The sequence below is a fragment of the Pseudomassariella vexata genome (genome assembly GCF_002105095.1).
Source record: "Pseudomassariella vexata strain CBS 129021 chromosome Unknown BCR38scaffold_11, whole genome shotgun sequence".
Taxonomy (NCBI): Eukaryota; Fungi; Ascomycota; class Sordariomycetes; order Amphisphaeriales; family Pseudomassariaceae; genus Pseudomassariella; species Pseudomassariella vexata.
This window is the reverse complement of record NW_024467966.1, coordinates 673438-698813: the sequence shown is the minus strand read 5'-3', so window position 1 is coordinate 698813 and position 25376 is coordinate 673438. Positions and strand designations below refer to the sequence as shown.

General features: G+C 50.4%; 6 protein-coding genes across 6 annotated transcripts; 4 read left to right on the top strand and 2 right to left on the bottom strand.

Moving 5' to 3' along the window:
• The first annotated feature begins 1002 nt into the window (after positions 1 to 1002).
• Positions 1003 to 1835, top strand: BCR38DRAFT_44437 (uncharacterized protein). The gene has a single exon (XM_040860935.1). The coding sequence runs from the start codon at positions 1107 to 1109 to the stop codon at positions 1683 to 1685; it is 579 nt and encodes a 192-aa protein (XP_040712900.1). The 5' UTR covers positions 1003 to 1106; the 3' UTR covers positions 1686 to 1835.
• Positions 1836 to 2004: 169 nt separating this feature from the next.
• BCR38DRAFT_317055 (uncharacterized protein) lies at positions 2005 to 3561 on the top strand (the record flags this gene model as incomplete). Its single annotated transcript, XM_040854716.1, has 2 exons — positions 2005 to 2227; positions 2327 to 3561. Coding segments are annotated over 2 exons (1458 nt in total), but the record flags the coding sequence as incomplete, so codon positions are not given.
• A 7094-nt stretch (positions 3562 to 10655) lies between these two features.
• Positions 10656 to 12275, bottom strand: BCR38DRAFT_442048 (uncharacterized protein). Its single transcript, XM_040860791.1, has one exon. The coding sequence runs from the start codon at positions 12036 to 12038 to the stop codon at positions 10695 to 10697; it is 1344 nt and encodes a 447-aa protein (XP_040712898.1). The 5' UTR covers positions 12039 to 12275; the 3' UTR covers positions 10656 to 10694.
• A 1507-nt stretch (positions 12276 to 13782) lies between these two features.
• On the top strand, positions 13783 to 14804 carry BCR38DRAFT_44364 (uncharacterized protein). Its single transcript, XM_040860893.1, has 4 exons — positions 13783 to 13885; positions 14013 to 14107; positions 14226 to 14341; positions 14416 to 14804. The coding sequence occupies exons 2-4, from the start codon at positions 14050 to 14052 to the stop codon at positions 14596 to 14598; spliced, it is 357 nt and encodes a 118-aa protein (XP_040712897.1). The 5' UTR covers positions 13783 to 13885; positions 14013 to 14049; the 3' UTR covers positions 14599 to 14804.
• A 579-nt stretch (positions 14805 to 15383) lies between these two features.
• BCR38DRAFT_44326 (major facilitator superfamily domain-containing protein) lies at positions 15384 to 17562 on the top strand. The gene is made up of 3 exons (XM_040860864.1): positions 15384 to 17191; positions 17243 to 17337; positions 17388 to 17562. The coding sequence occupies exons 1-3, from the start codon at positions 15554 to 15556 to the stop codon at positions 17413 to 17415; spliced, it is 1761 nt and encodes a 586-aa protein (XP_040712896.1). The 5' UTR covers positions 15384 to 15553; the 3' UTR covers positions 17416 to 17562.
• A 178-nt stretch (positions 17563 to 17740) lies between these two features.
• BCR38DRAFT_349747 (uncharacterized protein) lies at positions 17741 to 19805 on the bottom strand (the record flags this gene model as incomplete). The annotated part of the gene is made up of 5 exons (XM_040856509.1): positions 17741 to 17950; positions 18009 to 18145; positions 18200 to 18751; positions 18915 to 18983; positions 19070 to 19805. 5 exons carry the CDS (start codon positions 19803 to 19805, stop codon positions 17741 to 17743), a joined length of 1704 nt encoding a protein of 567 aa, XP_040712895.1.
• Between the last annotated feature and the right edge of the window lie 5571 nt (positions 19806 to 25376).

Sequence of the window (25376 nt, the reverse complement as noted above, 5' to 3'; positions counted from 1 at the left end):
CTGAGATAGCAGGAGCGGGACAGCAGGCCGTGATTATTGAACTGGAGAAGAGACTTGAGCCATGGTAATCGAATATTTTATCAGCCCCCTATGCCTTCATAAGGTTGTGATTAAACAAACTACTTGTCGAGATCTAGGCAACCGTCTACTTCGTTAAACTTGTTGTCCCAGAGACTGAATTCAAGTAAGGTGCAACGGATAGTCGGGATAGAGTCGGGATTTGCATCATCCCAAGCGTCGTTCCGAGTTCGTGGGTGCTGGGGTGGAGACGAACAGGCATGGCAGCTCAAAAGGAAACCTCGGGAAGGACAAGAAAAACTCTATATGACACACAGCACTGGCTGCTAGTAAGGCCAGCGACACTTCAAGGAGCACATGACGGGTTTAACGACATGGTGTTGACGTTGATGGGTGCGCAACCAGGAGAGGATCGTGCTGTAATGAAACCTTGAGTGCGCTCAAGGTGATTTGATTTAAGGGTCTCGAGGGACTTGAAAGTGCTCTGCGTCGCTTGGCATTCATCAAACTTGCATTTCGGTTTGAAAGAGGGGCAAGGGGGAGGGGGAAGGGTTGAGCAAAATAGACGACCCCAACTTCAGAAGCCGACAGCGCGCTGCAGCAGGAGTCTGGAGCACGAGCTGGCGCGACCCGTTGAGACAGAAAAGAGCTAGAAGGGAAAGTTATAACTAATCAATCCCGTCCCAGAAACCAAGATCTATTGCAGGATCGAGCTGGACAAAATTAGTTACGCGGCCGGCGTTGAGCGTTGGAACTCAATTGAACATTTCAAGTAAAGGCGGCTGCCGTCTAGCTAGCGAAGATGACGCCACAACTTCACCATGGCGTAGCACGGCCCTTGGGCTCAGTCGGTTGTCCACCTGGTAGCGTCGCGAGCTCATAGATCATTAGATGGCATGGAAAGCATCCGACGCGTTGGCTCACAACGGATGACACTGACCACTGGACCATGAGATTGTCGCACCCCCGATGGACATTGGACAAGGCACCAAACATCAAACAGCTGTACCCCGGGGCCTTGGGAGCCTTGAAACCAGCCAGGATTGCGTGTCGACGTCGCTCGAGTCAGCCAACAAGCCCGCAGCAGGATGACAGAAGGGGGAGGAAGGATCCAACAAGCCAACCACAAACCCGCCAGGAGCCAACAAGACAAACAGTTTATCACATCGGCTCGCGTTGCATTGGCAGCGACCAATGTGGCAAGGATCAGTGCCCGGATCGCTCGAGGATCCAGTCGCTGGAGAACATGTTTCCTGCAACAGCTCAATCTACGAACCAAGCACAGGCGAGGAAACAGATTAGGTGACAGGGATCATCCACAACGACACGCCGCCATTGGCTGCTTCATCCCACAAGTCGGGCGCCGTGTCGTGTTTCGAAACGCTTGTCCAGCATGGAGGAACGGCGGGTTTTTCGTTGGAAACGGCTCATGGCACAGCAAAAGGCCACTCGAAGCAGACTCAGGCCCAGGCCCCAACCGTTTCAGGTTGGTCAAGGACCAAGCATCCAAGCCCGCCATTCCATCCCTGTATGGGAACAAGCGTACAAGACTTCAGACGACATTCCAATTGATCCACGATTTGCACCAGGGCAGACCAGGGGCCGCCTATTCGCAAATTGGTACGGCGGGACTGGGGGCCTTGGGGGGCAGCACAACAGCACTCTGACCTTTGCTGCTCGTGTGCAGCGGTCGATGCGGCCAGACGGGGGTGGCACTCGGCCAGCAATATTATCGACGAGACGCCCATCGCTACGCGCGCGGAAAAATCTGGAAATGGTTTGCTGTCAGTCTGCTGCTCCATCGATTCCTCCCACGTCTCCACGATCATCCATCCATCGACACCCCGACAAGACCTCGATCCGGCCGCCTCACCGTTTCTTCCCTTCACCTGCCACCTGCCCCGATCACACCTCACTCTGGGCCTCGCTCCGAGCGAGCCAGAGACATAAGCCAAGTCGCCTGCAAATATGGATACGGCACAAGACCCTTCGAGAATACTGGAGCAGGCACGGCGCCACCTCGAGGCACTCAAGCAGTCAGGACTTTCCCGCGAAACGCTGCTGGCACTGCTAGAGGAGGACAACCAACAGCAGCAACAGCAGCAGTCGCAGCAACAAATACCACACCAAAATCCCCAACAACAGGGCCAGCAAGCCCAACCACCACAACATCCACAACATCCACAACATCCACACGGTGGCATCGAAGGTAGGGGAAACCATCTAGCCTCTACGAAAGGGATCGCTAAGTACCCTCCAGCTCTGGGTCTGCCTGTACCCAGCTTCAGCTTCAATCCATCCCATCAAGCGCGGTCCTCAGTGTCCTCGACGGCCTCAAACAGCTCAGGGCGAGAAAGTATACTATCCACGGGAACGGGGCGCAGTTCGGCTTCCTCGGCGGGAACGATAGGCACCACAGGCAGCAAATCAACTACGTCAACAACTTCCGAGGCCAAGTACTGGTGCACGGCATGCGACAAGACGTTCAAGCGCAAGTTCGACTGGAAGCGGCACGAGGAAGAGTTCCACGAGCGATGGCGCAAATATCCCTGCCCGAATTGCAACCAGAGCTTCTGGGGCCCAAACACTTTCAACCAACACCACAAATCCGCCCACGGCTGCCGGACGTGTCCGCACTCCGATAACGTGGTCAAGTATATGAGAAAGAGGAAGGCATGGGGTTGCGGGTTTTGCGCCGCCATGCACGGAAAGTTGGAAAAACACTATGAGCATGTCGCATCCCATTTTGAACAAGGCTGTGCCAAGTCTGACTGGCTGCATTCCAACGTGATATATGGCCTTCTGCACCAGCCTTCCATTTTAGAAGCATGGAGGGATCTGGTCTCGAGGAAAGAACACAAATTCAATGGACACCAGCCCATGTTCAGCTGGAGCCCTGACAATACCGGGAGGGCTCAGGGATATGTGGAGAATGAAAGTCCAGGGCAACTCCAGGACTTTCTGGAATTCTTCGATGGAACCAAGGAGTCGGCCGAAAAGATAGCTCGCTGCGCGTGGGGCTACTGCCACGTTGTCCTGAAACCAAAATCGGCAGCGGGCGAAGCGTCATCGTCACAGGAGACCATCACCGCTCCGCCGCATCCTGACTACCATCACCAGGTCTCCATCACATCGCAAAGCCAAGGGCTGCGGAGGACGTCCTCGACCTCTTTGATGCCGATTAGCAGGCAACCCAGCCGTCGAGTGTCATCGAATGACTTTTTCGAGCAAACACCCTCCATCGAGGTGACGCCGGTGACGTCTCCGATTCCACAAAACAACCCCTACCAGGGCTTTCTCCCTCCTCAACCTGTACCGTCGCAACATATGCAACCAGAGCCTATGCAAATACAACAAGTGCAGGTCCCGAGATTGTCTTTGGACAAGGAGCTTCCTCCTGCTCCGCTATTACCATCGCCAATGGACATGGATTTCAATATGTATGATAACAGTCCACAACCACATCCTGACCAGATGTTGAAGGCGCCCGACATGATGGACGATTGGCAGAGCTTTACGACCACGGTCATCGACGACCCGGCCATGACAGCTCAGTCACAGGGTTTTCCAGTTAGCTGGGACGATTTAGGAACATTTAACGGAAGGCAGTGAATCTGGAAAAGAAAAAAGGGTTTCAGGACGTGTACGATTGTCAGGGTTGGTTCTCGGGTCTATATATAGATCGGCGGGCGTGTACGATTTTATAATGTAATGATACCATGAGTAATTACTCAACCCTGAGTCAGCGGTCCATTTCCAAGAAGGGTTTCCCAGTTTACTCATTGCCTTGCTGATGTTGCTGGCTCCTTGTTTGTTAATTTTACAGTCAAGAGAGTCCAAGGGCTTCACAGGATAAGTGTGGCCTTGGCCTTATTTACCCGGGGAGTCCATAACTAGATTGCTAGTTTTTATGAGGTGGCAGATCTATGTTCAAAGTCTACCGCCGTCCATGTAAGCATTCTGGCCGTTCCGGTATAGCTCAAGTTAACTAATAGCTATCGTCTAAATACTAGAGTGTTTCCTGCGGAAGTCAGATATCAGGGGTAGTGGGACAGCCCTACTTTCAAATACCTATCAAAATAATCACAACCCACGCTTTGGCTTTTCGTGTAGAAGATTGCGATAGGGGAAGATAACCTCTAGAAGGCGAAGGAAGCAGTAGAATCGGGTAATTCAATATGAAAGCGGCTAAATCGTATAGTATTATACGAGTCTTATAATTATGGCTAGGACGGAACTAGTAATAGGATAGACGTAACGTCACCCACAGGTCAATGCCCCACACGGGTCTTTGCCCAACTTTTCACGACCTCCCAACCTTTAATCTTAGATAGATCAACAACAACCCGTATTCATCCAAGAAATCAATCAGGATTCTTTTCATTATCTGTTTCTACATCTGCCTGACAAGTTCGCGCATTATGTCCAGTTCCTCCGCAAATGCCACAGCGCCTAGCACCCGTTGCCCTCCTCCTTGTAGGACTACTTTCACCCTGTTCCTCACTTTCCAAACCCGTATCACCCCTAATAGCCCGTAGAACTTGTGCATCTTCTATATTAAGTGGCCCACCATACTGGATTTGCTTGTTTTTGGTTCTGCGACGTTTGCTTAGCACATGGTTAGTCTCACGAAGCTCTTCGTTCTCGCGACGCAAGATAACATTCTCTTGCATCATTGCATGCGTAGCCTTTGCAATCGAGTCAATTGAATGAAGAATATGCGTCGGAGAGCTGTCTTGATGCCTCTGAACGCTATTCTTAATCAACGTTGACTGCGATTCGGCTTCAAGGGTGGTGGTAGGTGTCTTAGAAGTCCAAATAGGGGGTAGGAGTTCTGGGTCGGCAGAGGGTCCACGCGCGACTTCTGCGACATCCAGGGCAGATATAACCCTGTCGGGGTCAAAAGGGCCAATTCCAGCTGCTTCGAAACCAGATCTGATGTTTTGTTCAGTAAAAGCAGCGCCAAACCCCTCCAAAAAACCGGCAAGGAAATCCTCCTTCGCAACGTGGGTATGATGCCGTCGCATCAAACCCTCAACAAACACACCGTACGCCCGTTTCAAAACACTAAAAGGCACCAAGTCGAGAGGCTGGAGCTTATGGGACGAATGGGCAGGCATAGGAAGGGTAATGATGCCATGGTCCTTGCAGTATTGTTCGAAATCCATCGAGTGATGGTTTTCGTGACCGTCAGATCAGGAGGCGTTTGACACCCTTCGTACGATCGCGTGTGTGCAGATCGAAGTGAGCTGCCCAGATGAGACCAATATCATTCGTTGTCCATCCGTTGTGGGATAGATCAACGACCCAATTGCCCGGTAATGTGGTGTCGCGATACCACGAAGCGAGGTGAACTTTGGCCGCGAAGATGATGTACGGCGGCACCGCCCAGCCTTGGGAATTGGCCGCCTGAATGACAGTAACCCATTCCCTATTGCCTTGCTGGGCTTGCCTAAGCCTTCCACGTCTTTCGGTATTCGTAACGACCATGCCGGTTGAGATCATGCCCATTAAAAAGCCCGTCTCGTCAAAGTTGTAGATATCCTCCGGCTGGATGCCGTGCTTCGCTATTGTGTCCACAACACGCTTAAAATAACCGCGATACGCGACAGGATCTTCGCAGAACGCCCGCTGGTAATCGATTCGACGATTTAAACGCGTCCGGAGGTCTGGTTGTCGCCGTACGAAGCTCGAGGCCCAGTTCTTGCCGACGGGTGACGCGTCGCGGTCGCGTCGGAGGATATTCGCCATTTCTTCAACGTATCGAAGCCGGTGAGGAAAAGTTCGCGAATCTAGCTCAATTACGCGTCGGGTAATCGTATTCTCTTCGGTTTCGGTTATTTTCCGTTTGGACATGTTAGTAATGTGTAATGGTTGTACGCCTTCGTAACGGCGCTTCATGTCAGATAGGGCACCTGGTTCCTAGGTTCAGAAATAATATGGCACTAGAGAAGACTATTGTCACTTAAAGTTCAGAAGGCGAAAGGAACCCCTTTTCCCAAAAGTAACACCAAAGTTACTGTCCACTTAGGGGTCAGACACCTGAACAATGTACCTCCGACATGTTCTAAAGAATCTATAAAAGACAGAGCAACGAGAGTTCAGAGAACACAGAGAACAACACACCTCATTCATATACAATCTTACGCACTTCTGACTACTCGATTGGACACACGTGATATTCGACAATACTCGACAATCTAGTCATAAGCTTACGGAATCAGAAGAGTTAGCGGTCGTATAATACATACTTGACCTAGATTCGCGATTATTTCCTCCCCGGCTCCATGGTGTTGAAGCTATGGCTAACCGACTGCTCCGTGACCGTGGCGCTGGAGGCGTCGGCGTCAACTGGGCCTCAAACTTCGTACGACGACAACCTGTAACGAAACTCTAATAGTCTAGCTGCGTAAACCACTAAAGAGTCTGTAAGGGTTTGTGCTAGTAAGTAAGTCCTGCTGCGGAGTCCTCAAGCAATAATATCGGGGTTTGACGTATGGAGTATAGGGCTCTGGGTAACTGAAGTATTCAAGTAGGGCAACTGGGAATAGAGTCGTCAAGGCAGTTTGCCTCACCAATGGGTTAGATTGATGCTTAGATTGATCACTGAAGTAGAGACTGTCTATCTATGAAATGCCTGGGAGTCCTGTCCCTTATATATCCATCTGCGCCTTCGGGGCGACTGCGTGGCATACTATAAGTGAGGAACCGACAGGGCCAGCTAAGAGCCTGATGGGGATACAGAACGAGTGCCTCCGGGTAGTCTGTGGCGCCCACAAAGCGACGCCGGTTCGCCACCTGGAAGCAGAAGCAGCAATCCCGCCACTAGACCTCTATCTTAGTGCCCGGGCTGCTAAGTTTGAAGAACGGCTACGGCTTAGCGGGAAGAGAAATCTGCTTCGCAGCGCGAGCGCTAAAGCGTCACATATACTCCGGCAGGATAGGCCGGCGAAGAGGAAGCAGGCGTCGCAGCTACTCCGACCGGCAGGGTACACTATGGAGAAGGAGGCCCGGGGCTCCGAGTGGATGAGTGAGGAAAAGGAGGTCCCGGCTGCCCTCCTCGGCCACTGGAGGAAGAGATGGCTCACCGGAGCAGAGCATCACGATCGCCAGCGACGCGCTATCGCTGAGGAACCGGAGGGCCCTTCGATGCAGATACCGAAAGGGGGCAAGTATTTCGGCCTGAACCGACTGGAGGCGTCTACGCTGTGCCAGATCAGGACGGAAAAAATAGGACTAGCAGCCTTCTTATTCAAGACAGGGGCTTTTGGCGTGTACTCGCCGCTATGCCGCTGTGGCGATGCCCCTGAGACGGCAGAGCACGTAATCCTCTTTTGCGGGCTGTTGGAAGGACCGAGGGAACGATTACGGGCCGCCATCGCACCACGGCCACTATACTCTCGCAGAGACCTCGCAACGGCAACAGGAGAACCAGTAGTTAGTGGGACTATTGTAAGGTGGCTGCTAGGGACGGGTCGGACAGCTTCAAGGCCCAGATAGCATCGATCTTCTCAGGGGGGACTTTGTTGGTAGGTTGAGAACCAACGTAGTATGGTAGTGGACGTAACGCAGTCGCCAATAGGGCGAACCGACGACGCAGCGTATGTATTTAGTCCAGCCATTAGGGCACGGTTTGACATACGGGAGTACTAGTAGAGGTACCGGGGGCTTCGAGCCTACGGCGTATTTAATAATAATAATAATATCTCCATCTCTCCTTCACTGATCCCCACTTGGATATGTTGGTTGTCCAACATATCCACCCCTGTAGGTCACGTGACCTATCGGTCCTTTCCTTCCTCCGATGCGGGGTCCCGTGATCCTAGCGTCTGTATCCACCTGGCCTGCCGACGGGCCTGTAATGTTGGTTCAGGGCCAACGGTTCGTAACACAACCAGACCTTCGGACGCGTTTTAATCGAAGAATCGACTACCAACGGGCCTATTGCGAAGATCCTGACGCGTATCGCGCGTGGTTTACGCTCGTACGAAATACAATTGCGAAATATGGTATCCAAGAGGCGGATATTGTCGAATATCACGTGTGTCCAATCGAGTAGTCAGAAGTGCATAAGATTGTATTATGAATGAGGTGTGTTCTTGTCTGTGTTCTGTTCTCGCGAACTCCCGTTGCTCTGCTCTTTATAGATTCTTTCGGAAATGTCGGAGGTGCATTGTTCAGGTGTCTGACCCCGAACTTCGGAGTTACTTTCGGGAAGAGGGGTTCATTTCGCCGTCTGAACTTCAAGTGACACTAGTCTTCTCTAGTGCCATATTATTTCTGAACCTAGGAACCAGGTGTCATATCTGACAGATATCTATAACTTCAACGAGACAGGGTTCGCGATAGGCTTAATCTCATCCGAGATGGTAGTTACAAGTGCCGAACGACGCGGAAGGCCTCGTACAGTCCAACAAGGCAATCGAGAATGGGCTACAGTAATCCAGGGTATTAATTCGTCCGGCTGGGCTATCCCGCCGTATATTATTATCGCGGGTCAAAACCACCTCTTATCCTGGTACGAGAATAGCCCATTCCCGTCCGATTAGGTAATCGCTGTAACCAAAAAAGGTTGGACAACAAATGAGCGAGGCGTAGACTAGATTCAGCACTTTGATCGCTATACGAAGGATCGTACGAAGGGTGTTTATCGTCTTCTTATCCTCGACGGGCATGAGAGCCACCACTCGACTGACTTCGAGCTATATTGCAAAGAGCATACTATTATTACACTTAGTATGCCTGCTCATTCGTCACATAAGCTCCAGCCTCTCGATGTAGGCTGTTTTAGGGCTTTGAAAAGGTCGTACGGCAAAGAAATTGAAGACCTAATACGGGCGCATATAACCCATATCTCGAAGGAGGATTTCTTTTCGGCATTCTATAGGGAGTATCGTACGACTATAACTAAGTCGAATATCCAGGCAGGTTTCAGGGGGACAGGACTTATTCCGTACGACCCGGAATATGTGATTTCACAGCTGGATATTAAGCTACATACGCCTACACCTCCTGGGAGCTCGTCTGGCGCCCCCTTAATCTGGGAATCAAAGACTCCAAATAACCCAACCGAGGCGCAATCCCAGTCTGAATACGTTAAAAACAGAATCGTACAGCATCAGAATAGCTCCCCGACGACAATACTTACGGCTATTGACCAATTTTCACGTGGTGCGACGGCTGTTATGCATCGGTTAGTTTTACTTGAGGATGAGGTTACTACACTTCGGAAGGCCAATCAAGAGCTAAGCCGTCGTCGAAGGACTCAAAATCGACAGCTACAAGATGGAGGATCTCTTAGTTTACGAGACGCTCAGGACTTCCAGTCTCAACGGGATATTGAACAGCAGCTACAGGATGATATACGTGTAAGTCGTCGTCGTACGAGACCGGCCGAACCACGCCGACGGCGCTGTAGGATCTGCGGAGAGCCCGGACATAATGCTCATACTTGTGAGAATGATAAAGATACATACGAGGAAGAGGATTCCGATTAGTTTGAATTATTATTTTTTAGTTTAGTTAAGTTATTGAAGTTATTCATACGGTGCCAAGAAAAAGTGGCCAACTTGCTTGTGGGATACGTTAGAGGTTTCGTTATATTTTAATTACTCTTACTTAAGTGAAGTATCCTACGGACCTTTTGGTAATACCGTCTCGATACTATAATACCCTAAATACTAAGTAGAAGTATAGTAGGTAGTACTGCCTAACCTAGTAATACTGGGGCTAGGCCGGACACTAGGGAAAATTGGTAACAGGGGCAGGGAGGACTCCCTATTCTTGTCGAATATCACGTGTGTCCAATCGAGTAGTCAGAAGTGCATAAGATTGTATATGAATGAGGTGTGTTCTTGTCTGTGTTCTATTCTCGCGAACTCCCGTTGCTCTGCCCTTTATAGATTCTTTCGGAAATGTCGGAGGTGCATTGTTCAGGTGTCTGACCCCGAACTTCGGAGTTACTTTCGGGAAGAGGGGTTCATTTCGCCGTCTGAACTTCAAGTGACACTAGTCTTCTCTAGTGCCATATTATTTCTGAACCTAGGAACCAGGTGTCCTATCTGACAATTCTTCGCTTCAAGATGTACACAGGGACTCACGACTACTTTCTCCTTAATTATCCCTTATTATCATTATCTTCTTTTTAATCTTCGTTTTTTTAGTTAGTTCGTTAATCTTAAGCTTATTTATTATATATATATATTCGGGCGTAGCTTTCAATAATCCATTATTTTGCCTAAGTAGATAGCAAGCCACAATAGGTCGAGATCGTCAAGAGTCGCCCACGCAGCCAGTTGATTCATGAAATAACGATGTTCGTTCTGGAATTGGGATACTCAAGGGCATAGTGTGCCTATGAGCTCCACTTTCCATCATACGCAATCAAACCCTCACTGCACCGTCGACTTGGGAGAGCAATGTCCTGCTGGATGTACTAGGGTCATAGTGGCGCCATTACTTACCTTGAAGACGGGAAAATTGGATAGACTCCACTGTTCGTGGCATGAAGAAGCCGTCATGAGTAGAGGAGTGCCTCTGGGAGCCATCTTGCAGTTCGTTGAGGATCACAGGCGATACTTCAGTAATGCCGGTCTTAGACACTGGGAAACAAGTTTAGCATGGCCTATCCGGGTAGGGCAACGCGTTGAGGTACACAAATAATTGATTGATTTCCCCTAAGATTTGACTGACCGTCCCCGTACGTAGACTTTCTCAATATTGCGATCATCACCAGTCATTATGAACTTGTCAAAGATAGTCCTGATCGGATCATCATCCTCAACCATGGTCATGATGCCAGACGAGGCAGTGTTGATGACCAAGGCATCAAACTCTTTCCCTTCTTCGAAACTTCCAATCTTGTCATCCAGACAACACACTCGTGCACCACCAAGAGTAGCAAGATAGAAGACCTCTGCAATGCTCAAGCCTTTGTCCTTGCCTTTACTCATGACCTCTCGTGCATTCGAAGCAATAAGTGCCTGTCTCATTGCATCCAGGATGCTACTCGAAAAGCCGCCACCACTGTCGGTCCCGAGTCCAACCTTGATACCCCGTCGAAGGAAGTCTCTTATCGGGGATGCCATGAACCCACCTCCAACGGTCATATTGGAGATAGGACAATGAGAAACGCCACAATCCAGCTCTTTGAGACGGCCCATCTCATACTCGGTCATGAAGCAGCAGTGTGCTAGGATCGAGCGGCGTGTCAGTAATCCATAGTGTTCGTACAAGTCTGCCTCATTCTCGAATTGCGAGAACAGCGTCTTGGTCAGGTTAATCTCCTGCTCTGCTTCGTTGAAGTGCGTTTGAATGGGCAGGTCTGGATTTTCGTTCGCAATGTCCCCTAGTCCCCTTAGTAGTTCTGCCTCGCAGGCAATAGCGAACCGAGGAGTCAAAACGTGTTTCAACAGAGTGCTCTCAGGGTCGATATTTCGAATGTGATCAATACAATCTCTTGTATCCTGCAGGGACGACTGAACCGTCGCATCACGGTAGTAGTCGGGGGAATTGCGACTCATGTTGCACTTTCCAACGAAGGCACGCTGGCCCTTTTCCAGACACAAGTCAGCGAGGATTCTGGTCGCCTCGGCGTGCATAGATCCATAGTAGGATGCAGTGGTGATCCCTTGCTTGAGGAAGCCTTCGATGCAGCTCGAGTAGATGCGCCTTGCGTAGTCGGGATCACGGAACCGAGCCTCGTTAGGGAAGGTAACTTCGTCGAGCCAGTCGAGGATATGCATGCTCTGCCCCAAACCCCGCTGCGCCCACTGCGGAGCATGGTTGTGCGTATCGATGAAGCCTGGTATGATGAAATGGCCGCGGTCAAGATATGTCGGTTCGCCAGATGCCTTCAAACCCGCCAAGATAGTAGGGACCAATGATTTATTGGTGTCCTTCCTCAACGTGCTGATTCTGCCATCTGTAGAAATGATCAACAGTGTGTTCTTAAATATGGAGATTTCCGCAGGATTGCGTGAGTGAATCACTGTGCCGTGGAAAATGAGGTTCTGATCCATCCTGCAGACTACTCCTAACCGCTTGGTTTCAAAGTGTGGCAGACGTTTTCGATGAGATCCGATGAATACCACTGACCCTTGTCAGCAATTCGGCCTAGGTCGGATAAACTATCCTAGCTCTCGCGTTATTTCAGCTCTTTCACAAATAATACTAAAGGGTATTCATAACCTCCGTGAGATAACAAGTTTCATGTAAGAAATTGTACTGCAAGTGAGGGATTTAGTCCTCTATTGATGACTCCGTGTGGATCCTGTATTAATTGCACTACGCGTTGTGCTGCGTTGGTTGCTAGAAGTGAGTGCTACCCGTGCCACACCCCACTTATTTCGGACTCGCTTGAGCTCACTAACATAAGTTAATGCTAGACACCGATTTGGCCGGGACACCGATTTAGCTAATTTCTCGACTAATTTATCTCTAAACTACCATACCTTTACAAAATTAAAGTATTTTTTAATCGCGATAACGTGAATGTACACCGAGCTGGCCACGACACCCTTACATAACCTCGCATAGAAATTTTACGATAGTAAAACCACAACGCCGTAAATCAATTGAAACTACTCTGAATCTTCCTCTCCAGAAGATGGCAATGCGATCTTACAAGTTCGCGCATTATGCCCAGTCCCGTTGCAAATACCACAGCGCCTCGGGCGCGTTTCAACACGCTTTGCGCGACCACCATTTCGGCGCTCTTCTTGCTGTATCTGCGTCGCCAACTCCCTAGAGTCCCGTAGGTCCTGTCCTTCTTGGAAAATAAGTGATTCTCCTTCCCGTAATTGCATTTTTTTAGTCCTCCGGCGCCGGCTTAGCATCTTATTTGCCTCTCGAAGCTCAGCGCACTCGGCCCGTACGAGGGCGAGCTCGTGCATTATCATTTTTGCTCCCTTCGCAAACTGGTCGACAGCTGAGAAAATATTCGTCGGAGAGCTATTCTGATGCTCTGAGATGCGCTTTTTCAAAAAAGTAGACTGTGCATGAGCCTCTATCGGGTTCTGTGGCGTCTTTGATACCCACGGTCGGGTTGCGATGTCTGGGGAGCCAACAGGCGTCGGGGTCCGTAATCGTACGTCCAGCTTTGAAATCACACTTTCTGGATTGAATGGAACAAGTCCTGCCCTTCGAAAGCCAGCTTGAACGTTTTTTTCGCCGAAAACTGCAAAGAAGGCGTCTTTGAAGATAGGAAAGAAATCCTCCTTCGCGATATGTGTTAAACAGTCTTATCGTACTGTCATACACGGAATACTTTTAAATCATGGCTGACTACGAGTTTCAGCACTGCTGGTACATGGATCGGTGCGATGATCCGCTCTTTCTTTGTGCAGGCTGTCGCTGATGGATTGGGTCGGAAAAGGGCCATTATTGTTCCGGCAGCCATCCTTGCCTACCGCCCCGACGTTGGTCGGAGAGACTCTACCGTCCAGAATCCGTGGCCAGGTTCTCGGCGTGCTCTTTTCCTGCCTTTATGTGGGCAGCCTGATCCCCAGTATCGTCGACTACGGAAGCCAGAATATCGCATCAACTTGGGTTTGGCGGCTCCCTGAGCTGATGCAAGTTGTGCCCAGCGTCTTGTCCATTTGGCTGCTTCCATTCGTCCCCTAGTCTACCCGATCTGATCGCCAAGGGCCATGATGCTTACGCCCAAGAGGTCCTGGCGATCATGCAGGGAACCGGGGTCAACAATTTCAACAAGGCGGCCGAGGAAACGTACTAGATCACGACAATTATGACGAATGGGAGGAATATCCATGTAATTATGTATTACTATTAGAGTATGTCTCCACACCTGGGAACCGGAAGAGGTTATTTGTCATCGTGGCCTTTAGTTGCACGATCCATAATTATGGTAACTTCCTAGTGTCTTTTTACCTTAACAACATCCTCGACCAGGCGGGTATTTCCAACACCAAGACCCAGACTCATATCAATGTGGTGCTGAACTAATTATATTTGGTCGTCACTCTCATGTGAAGCTTTCTGCTAGGTGTACTTGGTCGACGATGGCAGACCATGCTGAGCATTGGAGCTATGAACGCGAGTTTGTGTATGGTTGGAGGGGTCATCAAGGGTAGGTGGAATCTTCAAAAGCATGGCTTCTTCTACTTTGCTAATCCGTCAGTAGTGTATGGCACAATTGACAACCAATCTGGCATCTACGGAACTAAGCATTCATCTTTCTCTTCCAGGGCTTCTACTCTTTCGTCGTCACGCCGATGACGAGTTTGTACCCTACCGAGATCTCGCAGTACAAATTGCGCACTGCGGGTATGGCTATTCTCCGTTTCGTCAAATACGGATTCGGGTCAACACTTTCTCTCTTACTTTCTCAAGCATTGGGGGTCTCCCTAGTGAACTTGATGCTAACGCTGGCTACAGTTTTCTCTGTTCTTTCGCCATGAACTACGCCATGACGGATGCTGGTTGAAAAATTATCTCATCAACGCCTCGTGGAACGTACTCGTCGGGATTATCATGTATTTGTGCTTCCCCGAGACCAAGGGCCCTAAGCTTGAGGAGGTATCACGGTTCTTCGACGGGTTGCAGCTTGTCGAGGCATGACTGGCTGGGGACTACTCTTCGAAAGAGGAGCCAGCGGTTGGGAAGCCCATACTTACAGCGAAAGCTGAAGATGAAGATGAGAAAGATAATATTGATGTCCAAAGGGAGCGCCATGCATCTATTGCGATGGAAAGGTCCATGTACTGTTTCAATACCATGTCCAGACAGGCCAAACCAACCCATCAGCATATTATCGAAACCTAGAGCAGGTAGGCCCTCATCCTGATGGAGGTAGTCTAGCCATTGAAGCCTGGGAAGGCTTTGTTCATGCAGCTGTTATCAGAGGGTCAGCCAATCAGGGTTGACCTGTATGTCTCACTGGCCAGCCCCGTGGTTTGAATAGCCTACTCCGTTTAACCCAAGCGAGGAGTAGATACATTGCCTTTAAACTAATATTCCGCTTTGAAGGGTATGCAACGTCGTGATAGGATGGGCCCGCAACAACTACAAGTGGTGCCGAATCCGCGGAAAGATAAGACTAGTCCGGTTCAGGGGTCTTCCCTCCAGACTGACCCAACTCCACTTATTCACCCCAGGTCTCCCCCTCATTATTTCACGATAAGAACAACCTACGAAGGTCCTTCCAGTGACGCGTGCCCACATACAGCGAATTAAGGGTGTCGCCATTGGGCAGCTTGTTATACTTTCCCGTTTGGGACGATGATAGTGACTCGGAACTTCCGGGCTTGTCGCTTATTGGACTCGATGCCGTACGGTAGAGCACGCTCCCCGAGAGCAGCAAATGCGAAGCAACTGCTACGGCGAATTCAGCTGCGAGATTGTGATAATCTCTCGGGACTAACGACAGAGTTGTCGGGGTTCCTGTCTTGAGTCAATCGTTCTGAGTTTTAGTTGTTGACAGTTGGAGGTTCGGCCGATTCCCTGCGTAACCTCACCCTCAATCGTCCATTTAACATCTACTGTCCCAGGACTTGACAACAAAGACACAGCGACCATGGCGGTGCTCGACAGCCTCAAGAAACGTTTGAAGAAACGTTTGCATTCAGCAGCACCCGTGTCTGCGGTCCAGGAGGCTGCCATACGGCCTAAGAGTCGGGCAGAGGACCATGGCCACGACCATGATGATGAGAAGGGACAGGTGTCTGCACCCGTAGATCCAGGTGTACAGACGATTGAAGCTGCTAAAGCACTGTGGGGCAGGCATGGTCGGTGGCTCATCATCGCCGGTCTTGGGCTCGTCATGACCATCTACGAAATCGACAACTCAACCGTGTACATCTACAACAACTACTCAACTTCATCATTTGGAGCGCTTTCCAAGTTGGCGTCTCTCAGTGCAGCGGGCTCCATCATTTTCGCCATTGTCAAGCCGCCCATTGCGAAAGTCAGCAATGTCATCGGCCGAGGGCAGACATATCTACTCACCATCTCTTTTTACATCCTGGCGTATATCTTGATGGCGTCGGCAACGACATTTAATACGTATGCCGCGGGTACCATATTCTATTCTGTGGGTCAGAGCGGCACCAACATCATGAACGACATTGTCATTTCGGATATCACGACAGCACGGTGGCGTCCCTTCGCCATCGGTCTCACCTTCACGCCGTTCCTGGTAACGCCGTGGATCGCCGGCTTCATAGTGGCCAGTGTGGTGTCGCCTACGGGCATCGGTTGGAGATGGGGTATCGGCATGTTCGCCATACTCATGCCCTTCTGCGCCAGCTTCATCATCACCACCCTGCTCTACTATCAAGCCAAGGCCAAGAAGGAGGACCTAGCCCCGCGCGTCAAGATAGGCATCGTCGAGTTCTGCTCCCAGATCGACCTGGGTGGCATCATACTCTTCAGTGGAGGGTTGGCTATGATTTTGGTACCCCTGACCCTGGCTGCAACGACATCGGCTCGGTGGAAAACGCCCTACCTAGATGCCTTGATCGGCATAGGCTGTGTGCTCCTGATCGCTTTGCCCTTCTACGAGAAGTTCATGGCCAAGCACCCCATCGTCCCTGTGCGTTACTTCTTAAACAGGACCATTGTTTGCTGCCTTATCCTCATCGCCGTTGACTCATTGGGCTTCGCCTGCACGCACACCTACCTCTATGTCTGGGTCACCGTCGCCAAGGGGTTCGCCGCCCGCGACGCCACCTTCTTCACTTATACCAACGGCGTTATGCAGTGTCTTACCGGAATCCTCGCCGGCTTGCTCATGGGCCAACTGCGGCGATACAAGTGGATAGCCGTCGTCGGTAGCGTTGTACGGCTGGTCGGCTACGGCGTCATGTTACGTCTGCGCGGCGCTGAAAACTCGACCGGTGAGATCTACGTGGTTCAGCTGATTCAGGGTCTTGGATCGGGAATGATCCAGACTTGTCTTTTGGTACCCGCACAGATCGTCGTAATCCATGCCGAGATGCCCCAGGTCACCGCCTTGGTCATCTGCTTCTCATTTGTCGGTGGCAGCATCGGTGCTTGCATTGCTGGTGGCATTTACACAAACACTCTCGTCCCGGCACTGTGGCGATACATGCCTGACGGGACTCAAGCAGCTGCTATCAATGCTCTGGCCAACTCGATTACAGGAGTTGTGCCTGACTGGGGCACATTTGAGAGGACGGCCATTGCTTTGGCGGTAAGTTGGCTTGAGGTATCCTGTCTGATTCGTCGCTAACGTGGTTTGCAGTTCTCTGATGTCATGAGATACACGACTTATGCTGCCCTCGGGGCGTCCGTGATTGGGCTCGGGTTCGCCCTGTTGTTGCCCAACTTTGTGCTCCCGTAAGCTTGTCCTTCAGTTCGGTGGAGCATTAAAACTAACAATCGTGTAGTGAGAAAAATAATTTGGTTGAGGAGTAGAACGCGTGTGCGAGTCGATGTTGGTGGTTTAAACCGTTTCGGACATGATGCAATTATTTCAGAATCCAGTTGTGATGTTCGCGTCGAGTGGGAAGTTATGGATAATACAAAAAGAGAGCTGTGTTTGTAATGGTATTGATGATTATGATGAGACTATGGAAGTGCTTTCTACGGGCAGTTGGCCCAAGCGTTGCACTCAGCACCTAACCGGTGTACCTGGGGCACGCAACAGAAATGAAGGCCGTCCTGCGATGATACGAATAATTTTCTACTGCTGTTCTTTTTACTCATGACTTATAATTCTATCATTCTAATACCCACAAGCTCAAAAGTGAAATTCGTTCCTGAATCCCCAATTCGCCTTCGAAAGCCCATGCAAAGCAATGGACAGCTCGTCCCCTGCATCCGGCTTGGCCTCCTGAAACGGATAGTAGTCTGGCTCACATAAAGTTCCGACATCTGGCATCAAACCTTCTTGGAAATACGCACGGATGTGGCCTGCCGTGCATTTCGATGCGGCAGACAGTGTAGTGTGCTTTAAAATGCGGTCATATCAGTATATACAATCGTGACATGGAAACAAGGCTACTCACTCCATATGAGTTTTGGACGAGCACCACCGATCCGGGAAACCCTAGAGAGTTGTTCCTCGCACTGACAAGCGGTGAAACATTGTCGGCAATGTTGGCAACGTAGAGAATGGGATGACTCGTGTTGCCCTCGAATGGTCCTATGGCGAGTCAGCCATGCACAGTATCTAGATCAAATGCCAAACAAAATGTACCATCGAACTTCCAGTTGGGTCGCACAGTGCGACCAATACACGCGAGTCGGAATAGTGTGTTAACGGCGCCAGCAGCTGAGCTGATCTCCTCGAGATAGCGGGCGAACTCGCCAAACTCCTCGACCGTCTGGTTCATCAGGGGGAGGTCAGCGCACATGATGGCCGGGAAAGCGTCGCCTGTATCTTCCTCGACGGCAGGCACATTTGGTGGGATAGCTTCGATGGAGCAGATAGGGGGCGTCGAGCTTTCGCTGTGCATCAGGGCATAAAAGGGAACGCCATCGCGGTCTTCTAGACTCTTGAGAACCTCGGCAAACTTCTTGAACATGAAGATAGGGCGATAAAGCGCCGCGGAAATCAAGCGCTTGACGTGAGACCAGGTGATTAGCTGGGGCATATCCGGGCCACCATCGAAGACGGAAACGATGATCGGGTGCTCGCGGATGGATTGCAGCAAGTCCTGAAGGCGTTTCTCAATGGCTGCGGGAGTCTCAGCATAGAAGGCACAGCTGAGTGGTCCAGCAGCGTGGCAAAAGCGGTAAAAAGCCTCCACTAGAACAACGTGAGTCAGTATTTACTTAGGGGCATCCAAGCGGTAATTCGGGACTGTTAAGTCATATAACAAGAGCAAAAGCATCTTAGACAACTCTATGGGACAAATTTTGCTTTGGATATAGACCAAAAAGGGGAATAAACAGATCTCGAAGTTACATACTGACTTTGTCGGTATCGCGTAGGAAGTTAATGTGGGTTTGGTGATACCATTCTCGATAGTCCACATTGCCTGCGATAATCCTATGAGTAACAATGTACTATGGCTATTTTTCCCCCGGGGGAGGGGGGAGGGGAAGGCGTGTGGGGCAATCCTACCATCACTCACAAGGCGCTCGACCTTGTTAGGATACATGGCAGCAAATGTGCCGCCTAACAGAGTGCCGTAGCTGAAGCCCCAGAATTTCAACTTATCGTTCTCAGTTTGATCAACCATCTCGAGCAAGTCGCGTGCGTGAGAAGGAGTACCGATGTGCGACAACAAATTAGAAGCGTTCATGGTTCGCTCGCAACCCTGCGAGAAAGCCGTTGCCCTGGCGAATGCGTCATACAGAACTCCAGGATGCGAACCGACGACTCCAACATCCTGCAAAGCCCACAGTCGCCCCTTTTCCGGGGAGTCCCAACAGTCGACTCTTGACACCGATGCCCCAATGCCGCGAGGATCCCACGAGATGATGTCGTGGTTCAAGCCAACGACTGTCTGCAGGAGCTTCCCGTGATCCTTCAGAGCATAGATGCCACTTCCTCCTGGGCCGCCAGGGTTGAAGAAGACCGGACCCTTGTAGTGGTGTTGCTCGGTGGCGCGAAGGCGCATCATGGCCAGGACCACACGTTCATCGTCGGAGGGGTTGAGCCAGTCCATGGGCACATCGAGTCGGGCGCAGTCGAACCCATCGTCGTAGCAACGCTCCCATTTGAGCTGCCTGCTTGGTTCGACGTCGCTCCACGTCCACTTCTTGGGGGTCTCATGAGCGTCTTTTTCGTTGAACGGTGCATGAAGTCTAGGACGTTCCAGTTTGATGAAGCTCTTACAGCTCAGCAGAACGACCATCAAGAGCCCCAAGCAGAAGGCAGTCGTCATCTTGGAAGGTCTAATGCGCGAATATCTGCTGCTGATGGCAGCTGGCTGCGGGGGCGCCATCTTCTCGTCCATGATGATTGGCAACGTCTTGGACAATAGTGATCGTCTGATACCGATCAAAACCATGATGACTGGTTTTGTGAGATATCTTCAAGTAAGGTATTTCATAGCAAGAGCATGGGATTAGGAGGGGCCTGAAATAAGGACTCCGTCGATTTGATGAAGATTCATGGCGATGTTGGAAGATGAACACGAGTCGCGCATGACCTTCAGATTAATCGCTAGTAGGCGGGATCAACCGCACCAACATCCTGACCACTGACTTGACTGGGGGTTGCAACTACTACACGGTCAGTCGTTCTTCTCCGCGATTTATCGTGTGCCAATTATGTGCAAGTAAATTCCAAGACTATCGGCCTCGGCTCCAGTGGATCCCGAGGTCGTGGGGCGCCTTATCTTGACAAGGGTCCACAGCTACTCCACAGATATGCAATAATGTAATATCATAAAAAGAGGTACTTGGTGGCTCAAGCGTTTCTAGCGAGCCACCTCTTAACAGAGGTGGGGGAAATAATCTGGGACAGAGGGGTCCGTGCGGCTTGATTTCTCTACAGTAAATCAACGACTAGATGAGCCGTCAACCTCAGGGCGTTTGCTACAACTATACTGTATACCCGCAATCAAGTATGGACTTTGGACAAAAATGGTCGAAATCGCTAAGGTTTACAAATTGCTGTATTTGATGAGACCGCTATAGCTAAAAATACAACATATTCACCTCCTTGCTAACTACCTCCTTGGCTCGCTGTCGCACCACCATACCCCCTCGGCAGTGGGTTCCAAGGCGTCAAGGCCGCCTGGTCGCCATATTGGCTAATAAATCTTACAGCACTCGGCAACGGAGGGCTGCTTGGTACCTCCTCAGTGTCGTCACTGCCGTTTGATACCTCGTTATCCTCCTCTTTAGGGTCAGAGTCGAACTCATCCCCTATATCGCTAACCGGCCGCTTCCGCTTGCCCCTCTTCTGTAGTGGACTGGCCGGTGTACGACCGCATACAATGTCCAACGATTCTGTACTGGAATTGCCATCAACCTCGCTGTCGCTGCCGCCTAGGGGCCTGTAATCTCGAAGCGGCCGCTTTAGCCAAGGGCCTATGTTCTGCCGTGATGTGTCAACTGTGAAGGTAGCCGTAGGGGGCTGTTTGGGCTCGGTACATAGTGGGTGACTGCTGCTGAAGGGGATCAAGTCATCCGCGCGGCCGATGTACTGTAGCCAGTCCTTCCATTTCATGGTGCCCTTTACTTCTGCGCGCCATTTGGCCTTCAACTGCGCTTCCTCTTCACGTATTATCTTCCGCATTTGTGCCTTCTCTTTGTGTACAACCTTGTTGGCTTCCGTACGTGTGAGTTCGTCAGCATATTCTTGTAGTTCGGCGTGGGTTACACTGGTATAGACGAGACCGGCCGGCTTGACGAATACGCGCTTGCCACGGTTATTGTATCGCTCTTTCTGATCGAGTTGACGCTTCTGTTGTTGATCGTTAGCCCTTTTCAATACCATGGCTTCATCAGTCATATCGGCAACCAGTCTTATGGCTTCACGTGAGGGCGAGCTTAGTAGTAGGTTAGGGACCTTGATGTGGCGGTTCATCAAGTACTGAGAAGCTTCCTTGGCCCTGCTGTAGCGGTTGGCTGGCGGAAGTAGCGACGGATGAAGCAATTGGCCGCGTTTGGTGGGCGCGTCTCTTGAGTTCATCTAGTACAATATGTGGATTGTGAGGGTAGCACCCGCTCTTTTCGAAGCCCTTCATCATGTTGTGGCGCGTAAAGGCGCCATAGTAGATCTTATGAAGGTTGTAGACGAAGTCTGTACGGTTGAACCGTAGACCGCCTTGCCGGATGTGTTGTTGTAGAATTTCTTGGTGCTTCCACTTCATAACGCTGAATACGGCCACATCGCAGGGCTGTAGGAAGTGAGTCGAGTGAGATGGCATGAAGAGTAGAATGATGTCGAATTGTAGGCAATATGCACCGGCCTCGAGTGAGATATGGCCCGTAAAGCCGTCGAGTGAGAGTAGCCGATACTTCCGTAAGTTGTTTCCCATAGTCCTCATGCCCCCTTCGCGTTCGGGATCACTAAATCTGCCATCGGGGGTCTCGCCGCACTCGTTACAGCCAAACCACTTCTGTAGAGTGAATCCGGTGGCTTGGAAGGTCGGGGAGCTGCGAAACGAGTGCTGATTGAAGTGCCGTAGGTAGTCAAGCTGTATTTCTTTGCTAGAAAAGCCGTTTTCTGACCTTGTGAACCGAGTGTGGCCATCGCCAGGTGCTGCGGCCCAGTCCATAAGTGGCCAAGTCTTGAAGATGCAGTAGGGTGGAATAATCTCGCCCATGGCCGATCCGCCGCCAATAACAGTACCAGATTCGCGGTTGGCGAAGTCAGCGATAACCAGCCTCTCTTGAACAACGTACTTGACTTCAACTACTTCCGTATTGCCGGCAACGCAGCCGATTCGGATACCGGTCTCGTCAGCATTCCAGTCATCTGATGGAGATATCTTATGCTCTAACATAGTACGCTGCCGGAGATGGAAGAACTCTTCAATGTATTCATACTGCTCTTCGGCATTTAGCCGCTTGAGGTCCTTCGCCTCGGTTTTGTTAAGTGAGCTCTGGGTGATCCCTCCACCACGCGACCATCGTTTTCGGTGATAGCGGCGGCATCGGCGGCGTTCGATGCGATCGGAGTTCATCGGCAGCGGCCTTAACCATAGACTTGATAGCAGGGAAGGCGCCACGCTGAAGAATTAAGCAGTAATCGACGAGGGCGCGATCTTCTTCATCCGTAAGGGCGCGGGGCCGGCCGCGCGCCCGTTGTAAGCCATAGTAAGGAAGGCCATGGCGAAGGGCCTGAAGTTGGCGATGGATAGATGACTTGCTGGCGCCATCCTTTGCCCTGGCGGCGAGGGCGCGTACGGAATGGCTAATTGGTGTAGGAGTAGTATTACTGGAAGTTGTGGTGGCAGTAGTAGTGGTAGTACTACTATTACGTAGTGCACCGACTCGCTGCTCGCGAATCAAGTGCATTCTGGCGCTATTAAGCCCCTTAGGGGGCGTTAATTGCCCATCTGCAAACATTTCAGGTTATTGGTTTACTAGTAGGAAAAATACAGGTGTTGAAGGCACTTGGAAATATGGTATTTTGGTGGTAAAACGCGTATTTTCGCATATTGTCCAAGCGCGTCTGTCCCAGATTATTTCCCCCACCTCTGTTAAGAGGTGGCTCGCTAGAAACGCTTGAGCCACCAAGTAGTCAAACTGGCCTCTAGCCTCGTGGCTTTTGGCCTGGTGGCTTTCTGGTTTCCAAAACTCCACATGGAATAAATGTTTACTTTCTCGACTTTACCTTTGGCCGCAACTTTGGCCGTGGTCACCAAGATTATTCCACGCTGCCAATTTGGAACTCCGATGAGATAAGGACATCAGATCCTTCAGAGGCACCCTTCAACCTTGGTAGCTGGTTCATTTTGCGAGAACCGGCTCCAGTCATGCATCCTCAAAAGCAAGTGATGGCGCCTGAAAACCGACAACCGAGAGTGTGGCCGGGGAGAAACGACAATATCAATATGTTTACGTTCGGGCTTCAGCGAAGCTCAGCGAAGCTGCCCAGTGACCCGCTCTTACTTATCATTTGCCGTGACATCAAACAGGCGATCGCGAACGTTGTGTCGCTGTCACTGTAATGGCCGGCCTTAGTTTGAGCTTTCTGCAAACCCTTTTTCAGAGTCGTCATCCTCAACGAGCAACGGATTGGTAGTTCTGATGAAGATAACCCCGCCTTCGTGATTAGTTGACTCAATTCCAAATTCGAAGTATTTGCAAGCAGAATCCTAACCCAGATCATAGTGATTGAATGGCCAGCTTTCTACTCACCGAAGAGTACCCCGTATGCTGCGGACGGAATCATCTCGTCATTTTACATTGCATGCACATGTTATCTACGAGATGGAACTTTATATCTATGGTATTGGGAAGAACCTTTGGTCTTTCTCGGCCACCTCATGCTGAAATATATGAGCACTTCAGTGGTGAATGGTTGCTAGCAGTGTGTACTTGCTTGACATCTGTTCCACAACTTTGGCTGCCTCCCTTGCCTGCGAGTAATATAACACACGGCTTCTAGGGTTTAGAACGCTCTGCGGTGCTTTATCCAGGGTTAAAAGTGTTTCTCTATATTTGGTTCAAGGACAATAATACACTACCTGGATTCTTGCAGCAACTCCGACCCCCCTCCCCCAGGCAACAGCAGAGATTCGCACATCACATGATCCTTGGATCTCGTAGGGGCTTACTCTTGCGTCAACAGCCAACAAGACCAGTAAGACTGCGACTTCCATTCCATTGAAACACAAGCAGCCATTTCTGAATGCACATGTCTCCTTCGTCTTTTCGTCTTTTTCTCTTTTTCCCCCTTTCAGGAGCTTCATTTCCCTAGATTCTTTCCTTGCGGTAAATTTCCATAGCTTCAATAACGGGTATCATTGCTCCTCATCGTTACGCCCTGCTCCCCGGACACGGACTACAGAGAAACCTCTCATTATCCCAACATGTGACTGTCATCTCACTCGTCTCCTTCTGTTAGCCATCATTCCTTCTGACTCGCAACTGTCGGCATCATATCTTGTCTCATCCCTGGAGTCTCCCCTTGCGGATTTATGTTGACCAGATCGAAGTAAATTTGCATGTTTCCTTATCTATTTGACTCTGATCGTCATACACTTGTTTCCAATGAAGTGCGAGTTTGAACTATTTCCATTTTCATTGGAAGCCGGTTCGTCTACCGAGAATTATAGCTGAGTAATTTTGGCTTCTTGAGGTGCCCTGTTAGCCCCCGAGGCTCCTATGTCGGCGCGCGACACGTTGGTGTTCCTGGGCCTTGAGTACGAGCGCATACCCTGCATGTGCCCTGCGTCTTCGTTACGCGGTCCAAGGACATTTTCCAGTATAGAATATTCTTCAATATTCGGTTAAAAATAAATCGTTGAAGTGATAGAAAGACGGTATGGGATCCCCTAGCTGTGGATGAGAGCTTCAGTAAATACCTAGATTGTCGTCGTTGCGGACTCTTCCGTGATTCCGTAACAAAGACTTCTAAGGTCCGTCAAGAGTTGGCGGCGCACGGATGGATGCTCCATGGTGACCATTAGCGAAGCGGACATTGGCACACTGGTAACTCAACTAACGACCCAGGGACTCCAACTGGACCTGATAAAAATTATCTGTTGACGCCAACGTGGAATCCCCCGACCATCTTGTATCTTCTGATGCTATTTGGCAATTTCAAAACAAAGAGCGTCGCTAGGTTGAGGACAAGACATACGGGAAAAGGGCAGCTCAATCGCACGCGCTAGATTCCATGGTATCTATGACCCGAGCTCTGGTTTTAATTATGTGACAGTTTTCGAGAGCTGTTATAATATTGTTTAATCCACAAACCCAAATGGCCTTGCCTACCTAGGTGCTGACCTATTTCAGACGGT

Excerpts from the sequence above, each read along its gene's own strand:
- BCR38DRAFT_442048 (XM_040860791.1), bottom strand. The coding sequence starts at position 12,038 with ATGGATCAGAACCTCATTTTCCACGGCACAGTGATTCACTCACGCAAT.
- BCR38DRAFT_44326 (XM_040860864.1), top strand. The coding sequence starts at position 15,554 with ATGGCGGTGCTCGACAGCCTCAAGAAACGTTTGAAGAAACGTTTGCAT. Across the intron at positions 17,192-17,242 it reads GGACGGCCATTGCTTTGGCG|TTCTCTGATGTCATGAGATA; the intron begins GTAAGTTGGCTT and ends CGTGGTTTGCAG. Across the intron at positions 17,338-17,387 it reads TTGCCCAACTTTGTGCTCCC|TGAGAAAAATAATTTGGTTG; the intron begins GTAAGCTTGTCC and ends ACAATCGTGTAG.
- BCR38DRAFT_44437 (XM_040860935.1), top strand. The coding sequence starts at position 1,107 with ATGACAGAAGGGGGAGGAAGGATCCAACAAGCCAACCACAAACCCGCC.
- BCR38DRAFT_44364 (XM_040860893.1), top strand. The coding sequence starts at position 14,050 with ATGCTGAGCATTGGAGCTATGAACGCGAGTTTGTGTATGGTTGGAGGG. Across the intron at positions 14,108-14,225 it reads GGTTGGAGGGGTCATCAAGG|GGCTTCTACTCTTTCGTCGT; the intron begins GTAGGTGGAATC and ends TTTCTCTTCCAG. Across the intron at positions 14,342-14,415 it reads TTCGTCAAATACGGATTCGG|TTTTCTCTGTTCTTTCGCCA; the intron begins GTCAACACTTTC and ends CGCTGGCTACAG.